The following is a 23,987-nucleotide window of genomic DNA, read 5'->3' as shown; positions in this document are numbered from 1 at the left end:
GCTTAAAAAAGTATGAGAAGGAAGAATATTGATTTGAAGTTTAAATAACATATTTACTATTTTCAGTAAAAATATTATTGTGCGTCATATTTGGGAACTACTATTTAACCTGTACCAGTTTTTAAAATTTATTAATTTGTACCTAATATTGATAAATTTCAGACAAAAACCCCTCGTCTCTTTTTCTTTTGGTTGCCCTAGCTCTTCGGCCTCTTTTTTTCCTCTTTTTTCTTCTCCTTCTATATGCTATCAAAACCTCAAATTTCTTATACTAATTGCGTTGAATAAGATTCAATCATAACCAACAACTTTTGCTTTACTTTTTTTTTCTCCTTCTTTTGAAGATGCTTTTTTTCCTTTGTTGTGGTTCCCATTAGATGATTTTTCAACTTCTTGTTATTTTGTTTCTTGAGATTTTAACTTAATAAGTTTAATTTCTAGGGTTTCAATTAAAGATTCCAATGGATTCTTGTAAAGGAACCAACTAACAGAGATATATGAAATCCAAACTTCAAAAATGCTGAAGAAAGTTTGTTGTCTCTTGAGATAAGGTTCCATGACTCAACTAAGCATTGGATGATATTCTTCCGATTGGTAATGATTGTCATTGGTGTTGCGGTTTGGGGGTGTTCCTTTGAGATTCTCTATTTTAACGGTAAGCTCATTTCATTCCGATTTTCTTTGTAATGCAGGTATCTTTCATCTATTAAATATGATTATTTAGGATATAGAATGTGACCAAGATATAGCAAATTTCGGTTAAAAATATTTGAAGTTTGGCCTTGCCAAGACCACACTTCAGGCAAAAAAGTCTGAAGTTCGGTCTTACTAAGACCACAACTTCAATTAAAAAAATATTCGAAGTTTGGCCTTGCCAAGGTCACAACTTCAGTCAAAAATGTCCGAAGTTGGCCTTAATAGGGCAGGTCAAACTTCAAGCAAAAATGTACGAAGTTTGGCTTGACAAAGCCATACTTCAGGCAAAAACAATTGAGGGTTGGCACTTTAGATGCGAATTTTTACAACTTCAGTCTTGTATATCCGAATTGTATTCTAAAGTGGATAAATTTACTAAAAGAAAAATTAGCTTCAGCTATAACTTAAATAGTGACCCCAAAATTGAGTATTTATGCACTTTTTCCCTATTTTTACAGCTAATCTGCATATGATTCAAGGAACCAAACAACACTAGGTTGGAAAGCTATGGTCTTAACCATTATCTTTTGACTTAATTTGTTATTATCCATGCGTCACTCACATTCTTCGACGAGTAAGGTTTTTTGTAATAATAAATAAAGACTATTTTAAGCGGAAAAGAGCCATATTTGCCCATCTACTATCGAAAATAAGCTACATCTCCCCTCCATTTTGGTTTCTTAATATAGTTACCCCTAATGCTATACTTTTCGATCATATTTACCTCTCATCCGTTAAATAGCTTAATCACATCTTAAAAATTACGTGGCTAGCCCTGATTGGATAAAAAGATTTGCCTCATTTTAACCAAACTCACCTGACCCAAACCAACAACAACAACAACAACCTAGTAAAATCTCACTAGTGGGGTCTGGGGAGGTTAGTGTGTACACAGACCTTTCCTCTACCCCGAAGAGTAGAGAGGCTATTTCTGAAGGACCCTCGGCTCAAGAAAACAAAAGACAAAAGGAGACAATATCAATACCACCACAAAGATCATAGGAAAAATAACAACATGAAAACCAGAAGATAGATGCAAACCAATCATGTCAAATACTTAATCACAAAAAAACTCCAAATGATGGAATTTACTAAATCAATCCAGTTTTACCGGAATTTACCATCTCATAGAATATGCAAAATCAAAAAAAATCAAGTTGAAAAATTATAGGATAAGGAAGTATCACAACCCAAAATCCCACCTTAAGGATCGTGGTGGCACCTAGTCTCTAAGACTAGGTAAGTCTATCATATTATGAGATCAAACAAAATAAAGCAAATTCACTATTAAATAAAAAGCTGAAAAACATAGCCGTAAAGTGAATTCAACAACCATATATCCCACAACCTGATAATATGGAGTCATAAGTTGTACAAGAAGTACATAATAAGTCTCAAAGTGTACATCACTGTTTGGGATACATAAACAGTAATAAATAAACAATACAAAGTGACTGCGAGGTCTGCGAGCGGAACAACAGGTATACCTTGAAATCTCCACAAGTCCGGCTCGACTATCTAGCGACCAGCACGATCTGAGGCACCTGGATATGCACAAAAATATACAGAAGCATAGTGTGAGTACACCACAAAATCGGTACCCAGTAAGTATCATGACTAACCTCGGTGGAGTAGTGACAAGGTTCAAGTCGAGACACTCACTAGTCAAATAACCATTGCTGAATATCAATATAAAATTGACAATGAAAAGCATAACATAATAAATATCAACAAAGAATAGGGCATGTGATAACACAACAAACTAACCAACAACTCGTAAAACACAAGGTGAAATCAATTAAAGTGTCACGGCCCATAATCCTAACTTGTCGTGATGGCGCATATCGTGGTATGAGGCAAGCCGATATTTAAAATATTTCTAACACTTTTAATAGAAAACGAATTAAAGCAGCTTAAACAATAAAAGTTCTCATAAATGGGATAGAAACCCAAAACACAACGCGGAAGTTCCCAACTATCGGGCGTCACAGAGTACATGAGCATCTATACATCACAAGCCTGGAAAATATTGTCTATGATAGTCTGAAACTAAATACAATAAGCGAAAAGATAAGGAAGGAGAGACAAGGTCTATGAAATACAAGACAACTACCTTGAAACCTATAAAAGATCAACTGTGTGATGAAATCAACACCTACCGTATCCGGAAACACCTGGATCTGCACACGAAGTGCTGGGTGTAGCGTGAGTACAACCAACTCAGTAAGTAACAAGACTAAATAAAGAACTGAAAGTAGTGGCGAGCTTCACAATTAAAGTTTAATTACAGTGATTTCAACAGAGGAAGGTAGGCATGCTTTCATGTTCGACAATTAAGGCCAAAACAGTTAATTCATGTCAAGTTCAACCGAAACAGAAGATAATATCTCTCAGAAATTTTAAGACAGTGATATATGACAGTGGATGTGCAATAATAATGAAGTCAATGCATCCTCTCAGAGCAACAGTCACTCAGTCCTCCCATTCACTCCAACCTCACAATCACTTTTTCCTCACAATCATTCATTCCTCTCAATCACTCAGCACTCGGCACTCGCACTCAGTAGGTACCTGCGCTCACTAGGGGTGTGTACAGACTCCGGAGGGGCTCCTTCGGCTCAAGCGCTATAACAAGCCAATCATGGCATATATCAGTAAAACATGCTGCGATGTGCAACTCGATCCCATAAATATCCTCAAAATCAAGCCCTCGGCCTCACTCAGTCATCAACCTCTCTAGTTTCTCGGGCTCTCAGCAATTATGATAATCAACCCAAACAACAAAGATATAATGTATCAATAATAAACAATAGAGACTGAGATGTAATATGCAAGTAAAACTGTGACTGAGTATAAAACAGCAAATTAACAGATAATTCAATATGTACACGACCTTTGTGGGTCCCTACAGTGTCAACACATAGCCTAAACATGATTTGCAGTTCAGTTTCTCTAATACGTGAAAAATATACGGATAACAGTAGATTATTCAACTACACAATTTCATGGAATTAGCCGAGCCACAATTCCTACGGTGCACGCCCACACTCCTATTGCCTAGCATGTGCGTCACCTCAAGACCACACACATGGCACAAAATACGGGGTTTCGTACCCTCAGAACCAAATTTAGAACTATTACTTACCTCAATCCGAGCAACTCTCTACTCCAACACACCATTGCCTCGCGAAACGACCTCTGAATTCCTCGAATCTAGCCATAAACAGTTCGATATAATCAATACGGGCTAAAGGAATCAACTCCATAAGAAAATTATAAGTTATTAATCAAAAGTAAAAAATCGACTCAAAAACCAGCCCCGGCTCATGTCTCGAAATTTGATAAAAGTTACAAAACCCGAAAGCCCATTCAACCACGAGTCCAACCATACCAAATTTATCAAAATTCGACACCACATCGTCACCCAAATCCCCAAATCAAACTCTCCAAATTCCTAGCCTCAAGCTCACAATTTATACCTTAAATACACACAAACTAGGTGGAAATATCAATGGGGAAGCAAGATTATTGATTGAAAATAAGCACAAGGGACTTACCTCAAGAATCCATTCGAAAATCCTATCAAGAATCGCCAAAACTCGAGCTCAAAATGTTTAAAATGAAGCAAAATCGTGAATCCTTGTATTTAAGTGTTCTGTCTAGCACTTCCGCTTCTACGGGAACTTAGCCGTATCTACGGCGTCGCAGAAGCGACAACATACCCGCTTTTGCGGCTTCCCTCTCTCCTGCGGTCCCTTCCTCCACTCCTGCGGACTCGCTTCTGCGAGCCTCCAAGCCGCTTCTACGGAACTCAGCTCCCCCTGCCCAATTCCGCTTCTGCGGTCCCTGCCGCATATGCGTTCATGCAGGTGCGGCAAGTCCCTCGCACCTGCGGCCACCTGCACATACCCCTCCAAACTCGCACTTGCGCAAGCCAGCCCGCACCTGCGATCAAAGCTCCACAGGTACAGTTACACCACCAGCCTCCAGCTTCAACAACCTTTGAATTTCAACTTTTGATCCGTTAACCATTCAGAATCAACTCGAGGCCCCCGGGACCTCAACCAAACATACCAACAACTCTTAAAACACGATTCAAACTTAGTCGAGCCCTCAAATCACATCAAACAATATCAAAAATATGAATCACACCCAATTCAAACCTAATGAAATTAAACTAAGAAATTCCAATTTCTACAAACGACGTCAAAACCTATCAAATCACGTCCTATTGAATCCAAATTTTGCACATAAGTCACAAATAACATTACAGACCTACTCCAACTTTCAGAATTGAAATCTGACCTCGATATCAAAAAGTCCACTCCCGGTCAAACTTTTCAAAAATTCCAACTTTCGCCATTTCAAGCCTAATTCCACTACGGACCTCCAAATCACAATATGGACACACTCTTAAGTCCAAAATCACCCAAAAGAGCTAACAGAACCATCAAATCTCCATTCCGGAATCGTTTACTCATAAATCAATATCCGGTCAACCATTTCAACTTAAGCTTTCAACCTTGAGACTAAGTGTCTCATTTCATTCTGAAATCTCTCCGGACCCGAATCGACTACCCCGACAAGTCATATAACAACTATAAAGTACAAAATGAGCAGTAAATAGGGAAACATGGCTACAACTCTCAAAATGACCGGCCGGGTCGTTACATAAAAAAACAAGGATATGTTCAAATCATCAACCCATTCTAACACAAGAATAACATCAAGAATCACCCCAAAATACCACATGACATAATCAACAAGCCACCTTTATGAAACAATGTGACCTTTACAATGAAGTATTTTCCTTATTTGCAAACACGCACATAAGCCCCCTTATCTCGCCTCATGCGCATTAATAAACACCACCCTTATGCTGCCGCATGCGCATCTCGCCACCCTTATAATCCACACAATAACAATTACCCACACAACACGTACACGTGCCACAACATCACCACAACAACAATACCAAAGTCACAATAAGATATAGCCCACTGCTCAACAACAATGTGAACAAAAATCACAATAATAACATAAGGGTGTAGGGAGTGAACAACAATAAAACATATTTCATATAACAAGCAACTCCAAACCAAGGCATATTAATAGCCTAAGGTCTAATCAGACAATTACCACACATACGTCCGTGTACACGCTCGTCATCTCATGTACACGTTATTCACATAGCACAAATTATAAAAATTAGACCAAATCCTAAGGGAAAATTTTCCCACACAAAGTTAGGCAAGATACTTATTAAATAAGCTAAGTCAATACTCTAAGAAGCCCCCCCGTGAATCAACCTCTGGCCCGCTCGAATTTAGCCAAAATAACTTAATAATATCAATAAAAATCATATGAAACAAGCCCAAATGATAAAGCTACGATCTTGGTTCAATATGTAAAGTCAACCCCGGTCCCACCTCGAAACCCGGCCAAACTCACAAATTCCGAACACTTATTCCAATACGAGTCCAAATATATGTGTTTCATCCAAATCCAACCTCAAATCATCAGTTTATACTTTAGAAAAGTTTTTACTAAAATCTCCAATTTTCTCACTTAGATTCATCAATCAATCGCTACAAATCAAGGTTGGAATCATGAATAATAACCAAGTTCGAGTCAAAATTACTTACCCTAATCCAAATCATGAAAATTTCCTCCAAATTCGCCCAAATCCGAGCTCCCAATCTCAAAATGTGATTAATAAAATTAAACCCTCGTCCAAGATATATTATGCGCAGCATTTTCGCTTCTGCAGCCCCCTAGTCGCATTTGCGGAAAAATCATCGCAGATGCGAACTCCACTTAAGTCCTAAAAACCCGCTTCTGCGAACCATCACTCGCACCTGCGGAGCCGCTTCTGCGGACCAGAATGCGCACCTGCGATCGCACTTCTACGTAGACAATGTCGCATATGTGAAAACCCCTAAGCTCAAGCAACGCCACATCTGCGGTCCCATGTCAGCTTCTACAGACTCACACCTGTAAATCAAATGTCGTAGGTGCGAAAGCACCATAACCGATCTTCCAAAACTACCACAAATGATCCGAAACCTATTTGAAACTTACCCGAGGCCCCCGAGACCCAGTCCAATCACTCCAATCAATCCCAAAATATAATACGAACCTACTCGAGGCCTCAAATCACACAAAAAAACATCAAGACCATGAATCACATCTCAATTCAAGCCTAAGGAACTAATACAAATTTTCCAAATTCAAAACTTACACCGAACACACCTAAACATCTTGGAATGACCTCAAAATTTTCATGCAAGTCCCAAATGATAAAATAGACCTATTATAACTTCTGGAACCAAATTCAAATTCGATATCATTAAAGTTAAATCTCAGTCATACCTATCAACCTTCCAGACCTTCAACTTTCTAACTTTCACTAATTCAAGCCAAAAAAACCTTTGGAACTTCCAAATCCAAATCCGGGCATACGTCTAAGTCCAAAATCACCATACGAAACTATTGGAACCATCAAAATATCATTCCAGAGTCGTTTATATAAAAGATAAACTCCGGTTAACTCTTATAACTTAAGTCTCCAACTAAGGGACGAGGTGTCCTAATTCAATCCAAAACTCTCCCAAACCAAACCAACAATCCTGAAAAGTTACGTAACCACAAATACACATATATAAAGTATAAAATAGGAGAAACGAGGCTAAAATACTCAAAATAACCGATCGTATCGTTACATTCTCCTACTCTTAAATAAACGTTTGTCCTCGAACAAGTATAGAGACATACCTGGAGTGCCAAAAATGTGAGGATATCGGCTCCGCATATCATGCTCGGTATCCCAAGCCACCTCCTCGACCGGTTGAACTCTCCACTGAACCTTCACCGATGCAATGTGCTTCGACCTCAACTTCCGGACATGTCTGTCCAAAATAGCCATCGGCTCCTCAACATAGGTCAAATCCTTGTCCAATTGCACTGAGCTGAAATATAACACATGTGATGGATAACCATAATACTTCTAGAGCATGGAACACATGAAACACCAGGTGAACTCCTGATAAGCTTGGTGGCAATGCAAGTCTGTAGGCCACCTCACCGACTTTCTCAAGAACCACAAAAGGACCAATATACTGAGGGCTCAACTTATCCTTCTTCCCGAACCTCATCACTCCCTTCATAGGTGAAACTCTTAGTAGAACCCTCTCACCCACCATGAATGTCACATCACGAGCCCTTCTATCAGCATAACTCATTTTTCCTGGATTGCGCTATACGAAGCCATTTCTGAATCAACTTTACCTTCTCCGATGCCTCACGGACCAAATCAGTGCCCAACAAACTACCTTACCCAAGCTCAAACCAACCAACCAGAGAATGATATTGCCTCCCATATAAGGCTTCATAAGGAGTCATTTGGATGATCGACCGATAGTTGTTATTGTAGGCGAACTCTGTTACCGGTAGAAACTGGTCCCATAAGCCCCCGAAATCAATGACACATGCACATAACACGTCCTCCAAAATCTGAGTAGTGTGCTCAGACTGCCCGTCCGTTTGTAGATGAAATGTTGTACTAAGCTCAACCTTTGTGCCCAACTCACGCTGCACAGCTCTCCAAAAATGCGATGTGAATTGTGTGCCCCGGTCGGAGACTATAAGCATCGGCATACCATGAAGGCGAACAATCTGACGAAGATAAATCAGAGCCAGCTGATTTGAAGAGCGGGTAGTCATGACTGGAATGATGTATGCAGACTTGGTCAGTCTCTCCATAATGACCCACAGTGCATCGAATCTCCTCAAGGTCCATGGAATTCCAACTACAAAATCCAAAGTGATACACTCCCACTTCCACTCCGGAATATCAAGCCTCTGAAGCAAACCACCTGGTCTCTAATCCTCATACTTGTTGACAGTTCAAACACCGAGCCACGTACTCCACAATATCCTTCTTCATTCTTCTCCACCAGTAGTGTTGCTTCAAATCATGGTACATCTTCGCGGTGCCCGGATGAATAGAATATCGCAAATTATGGGCCTCCTCAAGAATCAGCTTCCGCAACCCATCCGCATTGGGCACACAAATCCGGCCCAGAAGTCTTAATACCCATCATTACCAATAGTCACGTCCTTGGCATCACTGTGCTGTATCGTGTTCTTAAGGACAAGCAAGTGGGGATCATCATACTAACATGCCTTGATGCTCTCAAACAAAGAAGATCGTGAAACCACGCATGCAAGAACCCGGCTAGGTTCCGAAACATCCAATCTCTCGAACTTGTTGGCCAAAGCCTAAACATCTAAAGCTAACAATCTCTCCCCAATTGGAATAAAAGCAAGACTCCCCATGCTCTCAGTCTTCCTACCTAAGGCATCAACCACCACAGTCCTTTAGTAGCTCTAACCACCTATGTTGCCTCAAGTTTAGATTCTTTTGCTTGAATAGTTGTTGTAGTCTCCTGGATCCATGACAGATCTTTGACCTTACGGGTAAGCTAATTATCTAACGAACTCGCGAGAATCATTAGAACATTAAAAGTGAACTTAAACAAAGTTAGATCCAATTATCTTGCACCTATTATGTCTCAAACCTTATTTCTCATATTGATGATAACTTGTTTTAGCTCATTTCTCCAGTCTTCTATGATCGATCTTATTAGTTTACAATTTTAGTTTGTTACTTGTGATTTTCAATCATCTCAATCAAAATGTTAATCATCCTGAATAGATCTTAACCTGAAAATTACTCGAACATTATTTAATCCAATCCTTATGGAGATGATAATTTTCTATATTATTTTTAATTAGCGAGTTTTAAATGTATACGCTCGTCAAATATTGGTGTCGTTGCCAGAGATTGACAATTAATAGTGTTTAAAATAATTTTTGGTACTAATTCGGGAATAACTTTATTTTTTAAATATTTTTTATTAGTTAATTATTTTCAAGATTTCTTTTGTGGTACGTGACAAGTGCTAGAGAGAAAGGTTAGAAGGAGATTTTTTTTTTTCATGATTGAAGGTGGAGCGCAATCAGCCTAAGAAAAAAATTACAGAGTTAGCCGCTAAACATTATCGTAAGTCTGGTATTAGTATAATTTGATGAGTAAGCTTTTCCCGTTATACAAGGAAGTCGGTCGCTAGAGGGATTGCTTGCCGTCCGGGCATCCTCTGAATTCCAGAATTAAAGATGTACAAGAAACACCTACTATATGTTATCTCAAAGACAACTCCTGTAATTATAATCTGAACAGCTGCTGGAATATACATTAGTACTGCACTGACGATTCAATTGGCTTCAAATTTTGGGTTTTCAATCAGATCCTTTTAGCATATCCCCCAAGTTAGACAAAGAATATGATATTTACTATCATTGCTTACTTTACCAATCTATCCAAGACAACGTAGTCCGATAATTGTCAACTGTATATACTTTTTCTGTTATTTCTGTAATTCTGTGAAGATTGAAAAGCGGTGGGTAGAATAGGGAATAAAGCAACTCATATATAGATTTTTTTACTGTACATATATATAGTACATCAATCGTCTATTATTTACTTTTTGCTCACTGGCAATTTACCCACTACAAACATACATGCTTTTTCTGCATTCTATTAAATATCTACATATAATAATTCTATCAATAGTCTACTTGGATAAAACCTTCTATTCTGATAAGTATGTTATGATAAAGGAAATTCATCTGCAAAAATAACATTGCGCTTTTCTTGAATTAAATAAGTTATTTACACTGATGGAATACAAATATTTACATAATTGCGTTAGTGATAAGAGAACTTTGAGTAAATTCTATAAAAAGTATTACTATTAATTTATACTATATTAAAAGCACGAAAACCCTATCGAAATATCATTCGCTATTTTTATCCTTTAAAAATAAAGTTTATATTGGATAAAATTATAATTTAAGTTACTTTTTTACTATTTAGGACTTTAAAATCAACTCTCATTAATATAATTGGCCTAATATTTAGGACCTTCAATGTATAATAAATTCCTTAAATTTAAATTTCTCTTCATTAGGCAGTATAATAAAATCTTTATATATTAAATGTTCATACACAAAATAATCCGACAATATGATTCCTTATTAGATGTGTATTTTCTTCTTCTTCTTTTTTTTTTAAAAATTTGTGTTAAGAACTCTAGGAATATTTTCTTTTTACCTTTTCTTATTTTGTAAGGAATTTTACGAGTACTTTTTTTAAGGATGTATAATTTTATTTAGAAAACAATTGACTAACCTAGAATAAAAAGTAAATTGCAATACATTCCTTCCAATTCCATGTACTTTTTATTTAAAACAAGTGACTAAACATATAATAAAAAGTAAATTACAATCCATTATTTAGTTAGTTAAATATCATTAACCTTTTTCATATTCAGAGATCTAATTTTTTTTTCTTTTAATCTATATTTTCCATCTCATATACATTATTTAATAATTTTTAACATATGCTAATTAACGTATTATTTTTGGTTGGACTCCTTGGTATGAGAAAAATGCCATTGAGAACACTTTTCCCGCTTTATCAGCGTGAATGCTCTAACTAAGAAATAAAAAAAGAATAAAATATTAAATGGTATTCTTTGCGTGTGAGGCGAAACATTTTGCGGCAGTTCCTATCTTCCGCCCGCAAAGCAATAAAAAAAGAATAAAATATTAAATGGTATTCTTTGCGTGTGAGGCGAAACATTTTGCGGCAGTTCCTATCTTCCGCCCGCAAAGCACAAATTGCCTGCCTCCCCCCCCCCCCTTTCTACAAGAGTCATCCCTTTTTAGTACATCTACCAGTAAAATATATACAGTCGTCCACGTCTTTATATATATATATATATTCAAATCCAAACACACCGCCATAACTATTTCATCCATTTACTTTCTTAATTCTTTGATATTTTGGGAGCTAATTAAGAAACCATGGGAACCGGCGAAGATAGGTCGGAGATAGTATTTTTCGACGTAGAGACAACAATTCCGACACGAACCGGACAGGGATATGCACTCTTGGAATTTGGGGCAATTCTCGTTTGCCCGAGGAAGCTTGTGGAGCAAGAGAATTACTCCACCCTCGTACGACCTGACGACCTCTCTCTCATTTCCCAACTTTCTGTTCGGTGCAATGGTATTACGAGAGATGCTGTCACTTCTGCCCCTACCTTTGCTGATATCGCCGACAAAGTTTTTGACATTCTCCATGGTCAGCTTCTAACCCTTACACCCATCTCTTTTATCTCTTTCACCTGCTTTATAGAGGAGTAAGATTCTTCCTTTTTTGAAATGGCTGAATTTTTTTAATTAAAAATCAGATAAAACCATTTTGATTTTTGCACTCAATGGAATTGTTAAGTCGTTGAACTATAGGGGTAACAATCCCAGGTTCGAAATTTAGCTGTGACGCTCTGTACGAATCTATATGCACCAATCTTGATGGGCATGTTTATATCGGATTTTGCTGGGTTTTTTTTCTGCAGTACGAATTAGATAAAATGAGTTGAAAAAAAATAATTAGAAAATAGGAATACTTAAGCTGATTCCAAGATATATGATTGAATCAAAGTGATCAGTCATCCAAATTATCTATAAAAATTGGATAGAATAAGTTCGACCTTGTCAATTGCTAATGAAAGAACGAAATCCGGGTACCTATTACGGGTCAAAAGATGAAGATCAAAAGAAATAACTCTCACGGTCCAGAACATAAGCCAGATGACGGAACAGGGAGACCCAGGATGTAGAAGATCATAACATGAGTGATTCGGCAAATTTGGAATTAAATTATAGGAAGAGAAAAAGCAATGAGCTTATGTTCTTAATTTGAATGATTCACGATCTAATTAGACATTAAAAATTTATTAGTGCCTGATGCTGGAAATCTTGATGGGCATGTTTACTTGGCACCTTTGCTAGTGGGTTGTACCGGACTGCTCGGTAAATAGACCGTTTTAAGTTTCCTTCCCTTCCCTTCCTATGGAGGTAGGGATTCAGAATTTTAAGTTAGTTGATACGGAGTACCATAATCCGATCTACAACTCTGTGGTAGTGTGTGCAAACTTATTACACATATTTTTATACAGATATATTTTTTATGAACATATATTTTTAAGAGCTGCTTTTGGTAAAGGTACTTTTGGATCAAATTTATTGGACATATGTTGGGTATGATGCTGTTATCTTTTATGTGGAATTGGCTGATTTTGCTTTTGCTCTGTGCTTGTTATGTTGTTTGCGTAGGGAGGATATGGGTGGGCCACAATATTCTGAAATTCGATTGTCCAAGGATTCGGGAGGCATTTGCTGGAATTAATAGGCCTGCACCAGAACCTAAGGGAACAATTGATACACTTGCTTTGTTGACCCAAAGATTTGGAAGGAGAGCTGGTAACATGAAGGTATCGAAATTTATCTGCCTTCTTCATGAAAAAGTAGGGAAATTAGATAATTTGACTCAGAGACAGTTGGCTTAAAGAATTCTCGCTTGTTGGAGAAGTGTTTGTTTTTTTGACTTCATTTGGAAAACACTTATGGGCCTTCTGGAATTCTGGAGGTTATGGTTTTTGCCAAATTCAAGTTACTTATGTACATGCTAGAGTGGAAATGCTAAGCAACACATTTTGACATGAATAATTGATTGTAAAGATCTTTAAAATCAGCATTCTGTTATACTGTTGTTCGAGCTGTAGCATTGCCTTTTTTGTTTCCCTACACTTGTACAGATAACTTTTCGCTGGTCGGTGGGTTCTTATGTCAAAATTAGAAGATGAACTCCCAGGAATGCAATTTTCATGCTGCACTTTGTTTTTGTATGCTTTTGCTTTTTTTTCTTTTTTCTTCTTTCTTTTTAATGTTTTGACTTCATTGGGAAGGTAATAAACTAAAACAAAATAGAAAATCTTCCTTTTGCATAGAATCAACCCACCTATATGACAAGATGTTTGGTTTGCTGTGAGGAAAAGTGTATTAACTGTTTTTCCTTTCAGTTTTGTTCGCTTTTTAATATGTTGATATTTTCCAGTGTTTTAAAAGGCGTTTTCGGGGCGAGCCCCGGGGCGAGGCGCACCAAAAACGCCCCGAGGCGATGGTGTGGGGCGAAAGTCTCAAGAGGCGTACGTCCAGCAATTCGGACGTACGCCCGGGCGTTTGAGGCGCATTGTTTTAGTGAGGCGTAAGCTTCAAATTAAAACAAAATTTGTTGAATAAGTCCTTCATATAATACCCAAATTCTCAAAAGTCAACTTGGTAATTACTCAAAAGTTTTAAAAAGGAACTGAAATATATTAAATTTAAAAGTCAAGACCTTTTTTATTGATTGAAGCCCTAATTCATGGTCTTTCCCAATTCTTTATCTTGTCCGCTAGTCTGCTAATATCTTCCAAAAGCAACGAATATTTAATTTTTTTACAAATACAAAGAGAACTCCATTCTCTTCATAGCAGCAAGTTCAAAGTTCAAATTGCAGGTTAGTCATCCTTTTTGTTTCTCCATGTAGAAAACTTTATTCTTTTCGACTCAAGTTACTTGTGCTTCTAAGTAGCGTATAATAGATTGTTTTGACTAGTTTTTTGTGGGGATGAAGCATATATATATATATATATATATATATATATATATATATATATTTTTCTTTTATTTTTATACAATTTTACTTGTTTATAAATATTTACTGTAATTATATTATTTTATAAAATATTACAAATTAAATACCTATGGGGCTAGCATATGTAAAACGCCTCGCCTTACGCCCACGCCTTTTAAAACACTGATATTTCCATACATAAGCATTGGAGAGTATTAGTGAGGGAGTAAATAGGCCAATTTTGCTAGTAGGGGAGGTTAATGCAATCCTTGGTACAGCTAGGGAGGTTTTGTGTACCACCAAGAAATGTCACAGGCTATAAGTGAAGTGATATCTTTTCAAATGTTTGATTACTGAATTGGTTTCATTCTGTTTGCAGATGGCCTCTCTTGCTACTTATTTTGGCCTTGGACAGCAAACACATAGGTAACAGAGTTTTTCTCCTTTCTTAAAAATCATTAGCTTAATGCTCTTTGGCTATCCTCTTCATGGGCATGTTTCGTCTGTGGATAGATTATAAGGACATGTATGCATGAATGAGTCAAAGTAGTGCGTTCTGTGTTGGGTTAATAGAGAACGAACTCTTGATAAAGTCATAATCCTTTTATTGAACTTCTTGCGTACTTGGTTAGTGTCTTATAAAGTGTAAGATTAAATCGACTAACTTCTGCTATGTAACAAGAGGAATATGATATAATATTACTCTATATTGCATTTGGTTTTGAGAATATTGACTAAAGTGACTACTCTTAGGAATAATTAAATTTATCTAATAAAATAGGCATTCATATAATCTCAATTCTGATAGCTTCGGCCAAGCTTCTTTTGGATCAGAAGTGTTTTGTTTTGGGGGGCAAAAGTGCTTCTTTTCCAAAGTTAAGGTGTTTGACCAAACTTTTAGAAGGAAAAAAGTGTTTTTGACTAGAAATAGAAGCAGTTTTTGCGAAGCAGAAAAAATAGTTTCTCCCCTAAAGCACTTTTTTGAAAAGTACTTTTAAGAAAATTACACTTAAAAACACTTTCTAAAAGTTTGGTCAAACAAGAATTGCTGCATAAAACTGCTTTTCAAATTAAGTAGTCAAACACAAACTGCTTCTCACAAAGAGTACTTTCTTGAAAGTACTTTTGACTTTTGAGAAAAACACTTTTTAAAATAAGTTGATTTTAGAAATTTGGCCAAACAGGCTATAAGTACTGCATTGTTATCGACATAATTATGTTAACACTCAATATAAAAATAAAAGAACAATTAAACTAGAGCAAGAGAATCTAAGGTGTTCCAACTATATTATATACAATAGAAGCACTTCGTATAAAGTGTAGAAATGGCTTAGCCAAATTCGTAAGAAGTACCTTTACAGATAGCTTGGATCAGTATCTTGACTTTTTGAGTTTGTTCGGAGGGAAGCATGATAGTCCGTTGTATGGTATGTTGTTGAGTCTTGTACTATCCTGTACCATCTTGGTATTTCATCAATAAGAACTTATCAAAATAAAATTCTAATTGGCCGAGACTCTTTTATGGGATTAATAATCCCATTTCAGCTTATAATTAAGTAGTTCCTTAATTTAGCGTAATAAGTGGACTAGCGATTGGGATTCTGCTATTGGATTTTTGTTTTGGTTCAGAACGAAATAAGTCATCCCTGTAGTCAGGGAAGTTATGTCGAGAAACAAACTAGAAGAGAAAGACATGAACCAAACAACAAAAACATATTCAATTTTGCCTATCAGGTCATATTGAGCAAGACACCAAGCTAGCTGAAAAGTTCCAAGTAAATACAATAACACCCTATCCCGTTAAATCAGTCCAGTCCACAAGTTAATAAGATAATACTTATTTAGTTAGTTTTGCTTTAAGTCCCTGGTGTGTGTGAGACATTCACTTTGCTACTTTCAGCAGATTTTGATGTTAGTTAACTGTCAAATAACCCAAAATGTGTTGCTAATCTTTTCCAATAGGAAACACAATCTATGCTATTGAAGGTGATTTAGATGGTTTTGCTCCGTGCAGTGTGAACTGCAAGCTTGTTGGGATATTTTTTCTCACTTTCTCATTTTGATGTTCTACTTTTCAGGAGTTTGGATGATGTTCGAATGAATTTTGAGGTACTAAAGTACTGTGCAACTGTCTTGTTTTTGGTAAGCTGTTGCTCGACCGTACTTTTGTTTTTTTCTCTTCCAGTCTAGGTTGCTAATATTAGCAATGATTCTCAAACTTGGAGAATCTCAAGCTTTTGGACATGAATTGATTGATATTTGGAAAAAAGTAGTATTTGAAGTTAAGTTCGAAAAAAAGATACTTGGAAGTCTAATTTGACATGCTTTTGTTTTTTCTTTTCATTGCATTATTTGCCTTTTTCCTATTTGTCCATACGGCCAGCCATGTGTTAGAAGTACAGTGCAACAGATCTGAAGGAAGTGTACTATTTTTCTTCCTTTTATATCTTAGGTCCTATTTCCGCAATGTCATAACTGTAGACTACTTGCATTTGATTGTTATACCTTCCCTTTGTGCAACTTCATCCTTGGTTAGCCCCTCCTACACCCTCTACCTCAACGCCTCAACTTCAATAAAAGAAGAGGGAAAAAGTTAAAAGAAAACCTGACACCCAAAGCAAGTATGGTCTGCAGCTGGAAAAATTCTCATCCTTTCTCTTCTGATTTCTTCTCACGAATCTCTTTTTGTAAATCAAGGCAATATTCCTTCTGCCTTCCTTAACTGAGGTGTGAATTGGCTTTTGAAACTGACAACTGTGACAGGCTAGAATTCAGCATCAAGTGTAAAATATGATGGAAAAATCTGTGTTATTATGTTTAATGGTTGCATGAAAATATATGAGAAAGAGGAACTATTCCATTACTGGAACAAGATTACTGCAAGCCTTTCAGTTTAAGCTATGCAGTGCGGATGCTGAGCCTCTAATTTTGATTATTGGGGCCACCTTTTGACAGGCTGTCCAATTTGGACTTGCAAAGGGCTTTAGAGCATAGTTGCATATTTATTGATAAAATTAAAATGCTGAATCAACGTTGAAGCTCAAGAACTGATCAAAGATGAACCCAAGAAAAGTAAGTGAATTGTTGCAAATCTAAAGTAAACATAGAAGTGTTAACTCACTAACAGCTTAAACTTTTGTTGAGTCATATGGTTCAAAATGGTATCAGATCTGGAGCTCAAATCTTAAGACAATTCTTCAGCGATCTAAAACAAATTAAAAATGTCATTTCTCTTCCTCTAAAAAAAAAATCATTTCTCTTACAGACAAGCTTTTAGATACGGCAGTTGACACTGTACAATCTAACTGCATGGTCATGCTACCGCATCTTATGAGGATATATATTGATATTTCTCTCTCATTTCCAGAACTTATGTTCTGAGCCGAACAGACAATTGAACTTTGCCGTGGGTTTGATTAGCTAAATTGTTGTACCTGCAGGAATCCAGCCTGCCTGAGATATTAACTGAGAACAGTTGGGTGTCTCCTAATACTGCTATAAGAAGTCGCACTAATGGAAATGCTATTCTGGAGGGGATGGGCTCCAGTACAGATACACCTTCATCGAGTGTCAAGATAGAAAGTCTTATGAAATCTATTGCAGAAGACAACATAGAATCAGGTCATCCAATATTTCCACTTGTAAGCAGAAATGTGGAGGTACCACATCTTCTTGAAACAAATTCCTCTAGGCCCGATGCTTTTAACTTGGTCGAGTTCAGCGCCGAAGTAAGGGAATCCATTCAGTTAGATGACATGGAAGAAGAACCTGGTTCAGCAGATTCTCGACAATCTTCTGCATCAACTGCAACAGGAGGTTACATTGGCTGCACTGACTTCTTAGAACCAAATAATATTTCAATTTCTTCTGTCTCCTTAATTCTAGCGCCCTTTTATCGCGGGACTCAGAAGATACAAATCTTGCACAACAATGCTGAATTGCAAGTTTGCTCTAGATGCCTGAAGGTGCGGTTTGGAATTAGTACAAGGTTTGTTGATTATGCTGGTCGGCCACGGTTGAGTTTTATGGTGGATGGATCATCAGACCTATGCCAACTTTTGGATGCAATTGATAATCTTGCGCAGAAATTAAATGAGGATGCCGGTAGCATGTCAGAATGGAGGCCTGTGGTAAACAGAAAGCCTGGCTTTATGAACTGTCCTACCATTCGTTTAAAGTAAGTTCTGAACTTCCTTTCTTTCTTTACTAGACAAGTGAATCTGCCAATTTTTCCTGTTATTAGAGACCAGGAGAGCTTTTACTTCTACTGTATTTTCCTGGTATGCCCTTGATGCATATGAGATCAAATTTTCCTTTTCCATTATGCTTTCTAATGTAAGATCAGACATGTCTGCTAGTGCATATGCTAGTCCTCCTTAAGATTTTCCAACCTGATGCACAAGTAATAGATGAGCTTTTAGTGCATGGCTAATCCAGGCTTTCCCAATTTCTATTGAAAGTATTATGATATTTTGTCTCTCCTGTTGTTCACACCTCCACAGCTCCACTTACCAGGACAACGAGCCCTTTTACTGAATCAATATCCCTCTCGCGCTTAAAACTAATATTATACTGTATGTGAATGTGCAGTTTACCAACTGTGGTGGATGCTAATATCTCCCGCTGGGTCACAGAGATATACCAGAAAGAGTCTTCCACAACACAGAAGCTCATGTTCAGTAGGTTTGATGTGGCAGAACTGGATTCCTTGATTACACCAGGAACTCTTTTGGATGCATATTTCTCAGTGGATTCATACGACTACCAACAGACTGCAGGCATCCGCTTGGTGGCAAAAAAGTTAGTTGTGCATTCCTCCTGATAGATGAGGTGCCACATTGACATGATAACTTAAATGTCTTACAATTTGCTTCTGATGGCTATGTAGTTCTCTAATGAGGGAGTAGCCTGTACTGTCTGACAAGAATGACATTGCTTCCTCTAATCTAATTTATTGGGTCATTGTTCAACTTATTACAAGTATGAATGACCTTTATACACATCCCTCTGTCGTTCGTCTTAACATCCGAGTGACTTAATGCAGCAGTAGATATAGCTCTACAGAAATAAAAATGTATCGGATGATATAGGACAAGATACACGTAATTTGACACTGATGAAACTTTTCTCTGACAAGCTTTACAACAAGGAGAAGGGTATTGTCATCCTATACAATGTTTTGATCACACCTTCTAACCTGGAATTGCCGTTTCCCTTTCTCTTAGACAAGTTGTGCTTCAGAAAACAACATAACATTTTCTGGAGTTCCATCTTTAAAAGCTTTGGTCTCAAAGTATGAAGCAAAAAGAAGAGAATTGCAATTTTAGTCCTCTCCAGTACAGTTATAGCAAACTCTTCAGTCCTTTTCCCCGCACATTTACTCGACTCTTTACACTACAAAATTGTCAAACAGTTCGGCGAGGGAAACTTCGTTAAATTTTGAGTGTATGATTTGTCAATGTTATTTCCAACATGTTAACTTCATAACCATAAGGACTTGGCAATAATCCCCTAATCAATAAGTAAGCCTTAATCTATCTATATCTATATCTATCTATCTATCTATATTATTATAAAAGCATGAATACAATGTCAGTTTACAAAAATAACCTTATAATATTAAGTATAATAACTCATAATAAAAGGATATAAACGGAATTCTAGATATTAACCTTATAATCTTATTAGTTTTAGGATATAATATTACACGTTAATATTTAGGACTTTAAAAGTTAACTAAATTTTAGTTATTAAATCTTTCCTTATTGAACTAGGTAAGAATTCTTAAATAAAAATATTAAACTTAACCTTGTATTGGAAGAACTTAAAGAGAGAATGGTCTACATACGTATGGAAAGGCTTTGAAAAAGTTTGGAGTTAAAAAAATCGAAAGATTATAAACTCAAGAGTCCACTTTGACTCAACGTTTAATAACTAATAATAGTATATATATTTTACCTTCTTTATTTATATTAGAAATTGAAGGAATGTTTTTTTTACTTTGAACAAAATACAGTTCCTTCATAAAAGTTGTAGTTGCATTTTATGTCGATTTTAATTAAAATTAGTTTTAAAATTATTTTAATTTATTTGTTGTTTGATCTTCATGATTTTTTCTATCTTTAATTATTTAAATATAATCAAAATTTAACATTTACAGAAAATTTTATTTACTTTTCATCTCATAAATCAAACATGTTGTTTAATGTAAAATTTACGTGAGTTTTCAACATTGAATAGTTATTGATGGGGTACATACACAATGCACATACCGAGATTAATCTATCCTTACTTATTTCTATTTTCATGTATTTTGAATTATAGTAAGTAAATAAAAAATTCTTAAAAATTATATCGTGACTCAAAGCTAATGTCATGTCCTAATGATGAGTAACCTAACTTGTCGGTTTATAAAAATAACCTTACAATATTAAGTATAACAACTCATAATAAAAGGTCATAATCGAAATTCTAGATATTAGCCTTATAATCCTATTAGTTTTAGGACATAATACTACACGTTAGGAATCCTATTAGTATAATTACTTTCGGACTGTCTAATTCATATAAAATTGAACAAGTAAATATCTTTAGTCATGTAATCCTATTACTTTTAGGATATGCTTCTTAAAAATTTCTATTACTATTTTAATTTGAAAAACGTATTATAATGTCCTATTACTAATTTAATTTGAGAATGTATTATATTGTCCAAATCCATTTAGACAAAAGAGAGCCTATATTATTATAAAAATATAAATACAATATTAATATACCAAATTAGCCCTAAAATATTAAACGGAAAAACTCATAGAGAAAGGACATAACTGCAATAACTGACTACAATACCTTCTATGCTAATTTTTAATATTTAAGATTTTAAAATTAATAAAATTTGGTCTATTGAATACTTACTAAAAAGCATGAATACAATTTCAGTTTACAAAATAACCTTATAATATTAAGTATAATAACTCAGAATAAAAGGACATAAACGAAATTCTAGATATTAGCCTTATAATCCTATTAGTTTTAGGATATAATATTACACGTTAATATTTAGGACTTTAAAAATTAACTAAATTTTGGTTATTAAATCTTTTCTTATTGAACTAGGTAAGAATTCTTAAATAAAAACATTAAATTTAACCTTGTATTGGAAGAACTTAAAGAGAGAATGGTCTACATACGTATGGAAAGGCTTTGAAAAAATTTGGAGTTAAAAAAATCGAAAGATTATAAACTCAAGAGTCCACTTTGACTCAACGTTTAATAACTAATAATAGTATATATATATATTTTACCTTCTTTATTTATATTAGAAATTGAAGGAATGTTTTTTTTACTTTGAACAAAATACAGTTCCTTCGTAAAAGTTGTAGTTGCATTTTATGTCGATTTTAATTAAAATTAGTTTTAAAATTATTTTAATTTATTTGTTGTTTGATCTTCATGATTTTTTCTATCTTTAATTATTTAAATATAATCAAAATTTAACATTTACAGAAAATTTTATTTACTTTTCATCTCATAAATCAAACATGTTGTTTAATGTAAAATTTACGTGAGTTTTCAACATTGAATAGTTATTGATGGGTACATACACAATGCACATACCGAGATTAATCTATCCTTACTTATTTCTATTTTCATGTATTTTGAAATATAGTAAGTAAATAAAAGATTCTTAAAAATTACACCGCGACTAAAAGCTAATGTCATGTCCTAATGATAAGTAACCTAACTTGTAGGTTTATAAAAATAACTTTATAATATTAAGTATAATAACTCATAATAAAAGGCCATAATCGAAATTCTAGATATTAGCCTTATAATCCTATTAGTTTTAGGACATAATACTACATGTTAGGAATCCTATTAGTATAATTACTTTCGGGCTGTCTAATTCATATAAAATTGAACAAGTAAATATTTTTAGTCATGTAATCCTATTACTTTTAGGATATGCTTCTTAAAAATTTCTATTACTATTTTAATTTGAAAAATGTATTATAATGTCCTATTACTAATTTAATTTGAGAATGTATTATATTGTCCAAATCTATTTAGACAAAAGAGAGCCTATATTATTATAAAAATATAAATACAATATTAATATACCAAATTAGTCCTAAAATATTAAACGAAAAAACTCATAGAGAAAGGACATAACTGCAATAACTGGCTACAATACCTTATATGCTAATTTTTAATATTTAATATTTTAAAATTAATAAAATTTGGTCTATTGAATACTTATTAAAAATATGTAGGAACGTTTAATAAAATAAATTTCATAAGAATCCTCCGTATTGGCAATACATTATTACTCCATAATATCCAATACCAAAAAAAATAAAAATAATATTAAATGGACCGCATAAAGAGTTGAAATTGAGGGGAAACAAATACCCCCACGACAATATACTTTTATATTATATTTGAACTATTTTCCTACTCAAATAATTATTTTTATCAATTTTTCGTGTAATATTAAAAAATACCCAATTATTAAACAACAACTAAGAAAATATTTAAAAATATAAATGTGTGAGAAAGAGAAAAAAAAATGATTGGTAAGAGTCAATACCACTAATGATTCTACAAACATAAAGATCTAAAAGTGAAATGTCATATCAATATTTTACTCTTTGAAAATAAAATTTATGGTGTATAAAATTATAATTAAGATTAAATATTCAAAATAAGAGATGAACTAATATTAAGATCTGAATCAGCATAGAATAAATTATTTTTTAAGTTAAAACTAATAATTAAATCTTTTAATTAATTATTTAGCAAGAGAATCCAATTCAATTATTTTTTAAATTCATCATATGAGTAAAATTCTTATTCAAGTTTAAAAATCTTAGGGTACATAAATTTATTCCATAAAAAGAACATTAGTGTAACGACTCGGCCGGTCGTTTCGAGAGTTATAGCCCCATTTTCCCCATTTTTACTTCTTTTTGTGTTATTCAGCTATATTATGTTATATCGGATTAGTTGGTTCGGGACCGGAGTGATTTCAGAGTGAATTGAGACACTTAGTCTCTTAAGTGAAAACTTAAGTTGGAAAAGTCAACCAGATGTTGACCTATGTGTAAACGATCTCGGATTTGAATTCTGATGGTTCCGTTAGCTCCGTTAGGTGATTTTGGACTTAGGAGTGCGTCCGGAATGTGATTTGGAGGTCCGTGATAGAATTAGGCTTGAATTGGCAAAATTGGAAATTTGGCAATTTCGGTCGGCAGTGAAAAAATTGATATCAGGGTCGGAATAGAATTTCGGAAGTTGGAGTAGGTTCGTAGTGTCATTTGTGATGTGTGTGCAAAATTTGAGGCCATTCGGACGTGGTTTGCTTGGTTTTGGCATCGGTTGCCAAATTTAAAAATTTAAAAGTTCTTAAGCTTGAATCAGAGGGTAATTTGATGATTTGATGTTGTTTTGAGTAATTCGAAGGTTCAACTAAGTTGGTATGTTGATATATGACTTGTTGGTATTTTTGGTTGAGGTCCCGAGGGTCTCGGGGTGATTCCGGGTGGTTAACAGATTTGTCGAAGTTGGAAAATGCAGCTGAAGTTGCTGCTACTGCTATTTCCGCACCTGCGGAAGAAAGAGTCACAGGTGCGAGGCCGCTGGTGCGCGTGGGGAGTTCGCAAGTGCGGACAGTTCTGGGCTAGGCAGGATGCGCAAGTACGAGAAG

At 35.2% G+C, this 23,987-nt stretch overlaps 1 protein-coding gene across 2 annotated transcripts; it reads left to right on the top strand.

Moving 5' to 3' along the window:
- Window positions 1-322: 322 nt before the first annotated feature.
- LOC104085731 (protein NEN1-like) lies at window positions 323-19,281 on the top strand. Of its 2 annotated transcripts, none has more exons than XM_070194885.1 (6): window positions 323-655; window positions 12,940-13,097; window positions 14,661-14,707; window positions 16,360-16,423; window positions 17,722-18,458; window positions 18,872-19,281. In XM_070194885.1, exons 1-6 carry the CDS (start codon window positions 577-579, stop codon window positions 19,101-19,103), a joined length of 1,317 nt encoding a protein of 438 aa, XP_070050986.1. In that variant the 5' UTR covers window positions 323-576; the 3' UTR covers window positions 19,104-19,281. The 2 variants fall into 2 exon arrangements, with proteins under 2 accessions (XP_070050986.1, XP_009588141.1); XM_009589846.4 differs by lacking the exon at window positions 323-655 and adding an exon at window positions 11,472-11,905.
- Window positions 19,282-23,987: the final 4,706 nt, after the last annotated feature.

Source organism: Nicotiana tomentosiformis, chromosome 2 (assembly GCF_000390325.3).
Source record: "Nicotiana tomentosiformis chromosome 2, ASM39032v3, whole genome shotgun sequence".
Taxonomy (NCBI): domain Eukaryota; kingdom Viridiplantae; phylum Streptophyta; class Magnoliopsida; order Solanales; family Solanaceae; genus Nicotiana; species Nicotiana tomentosiformis.
This window is presented reverse-complemented; position numbering and strand designations above follow the sequence as displayed.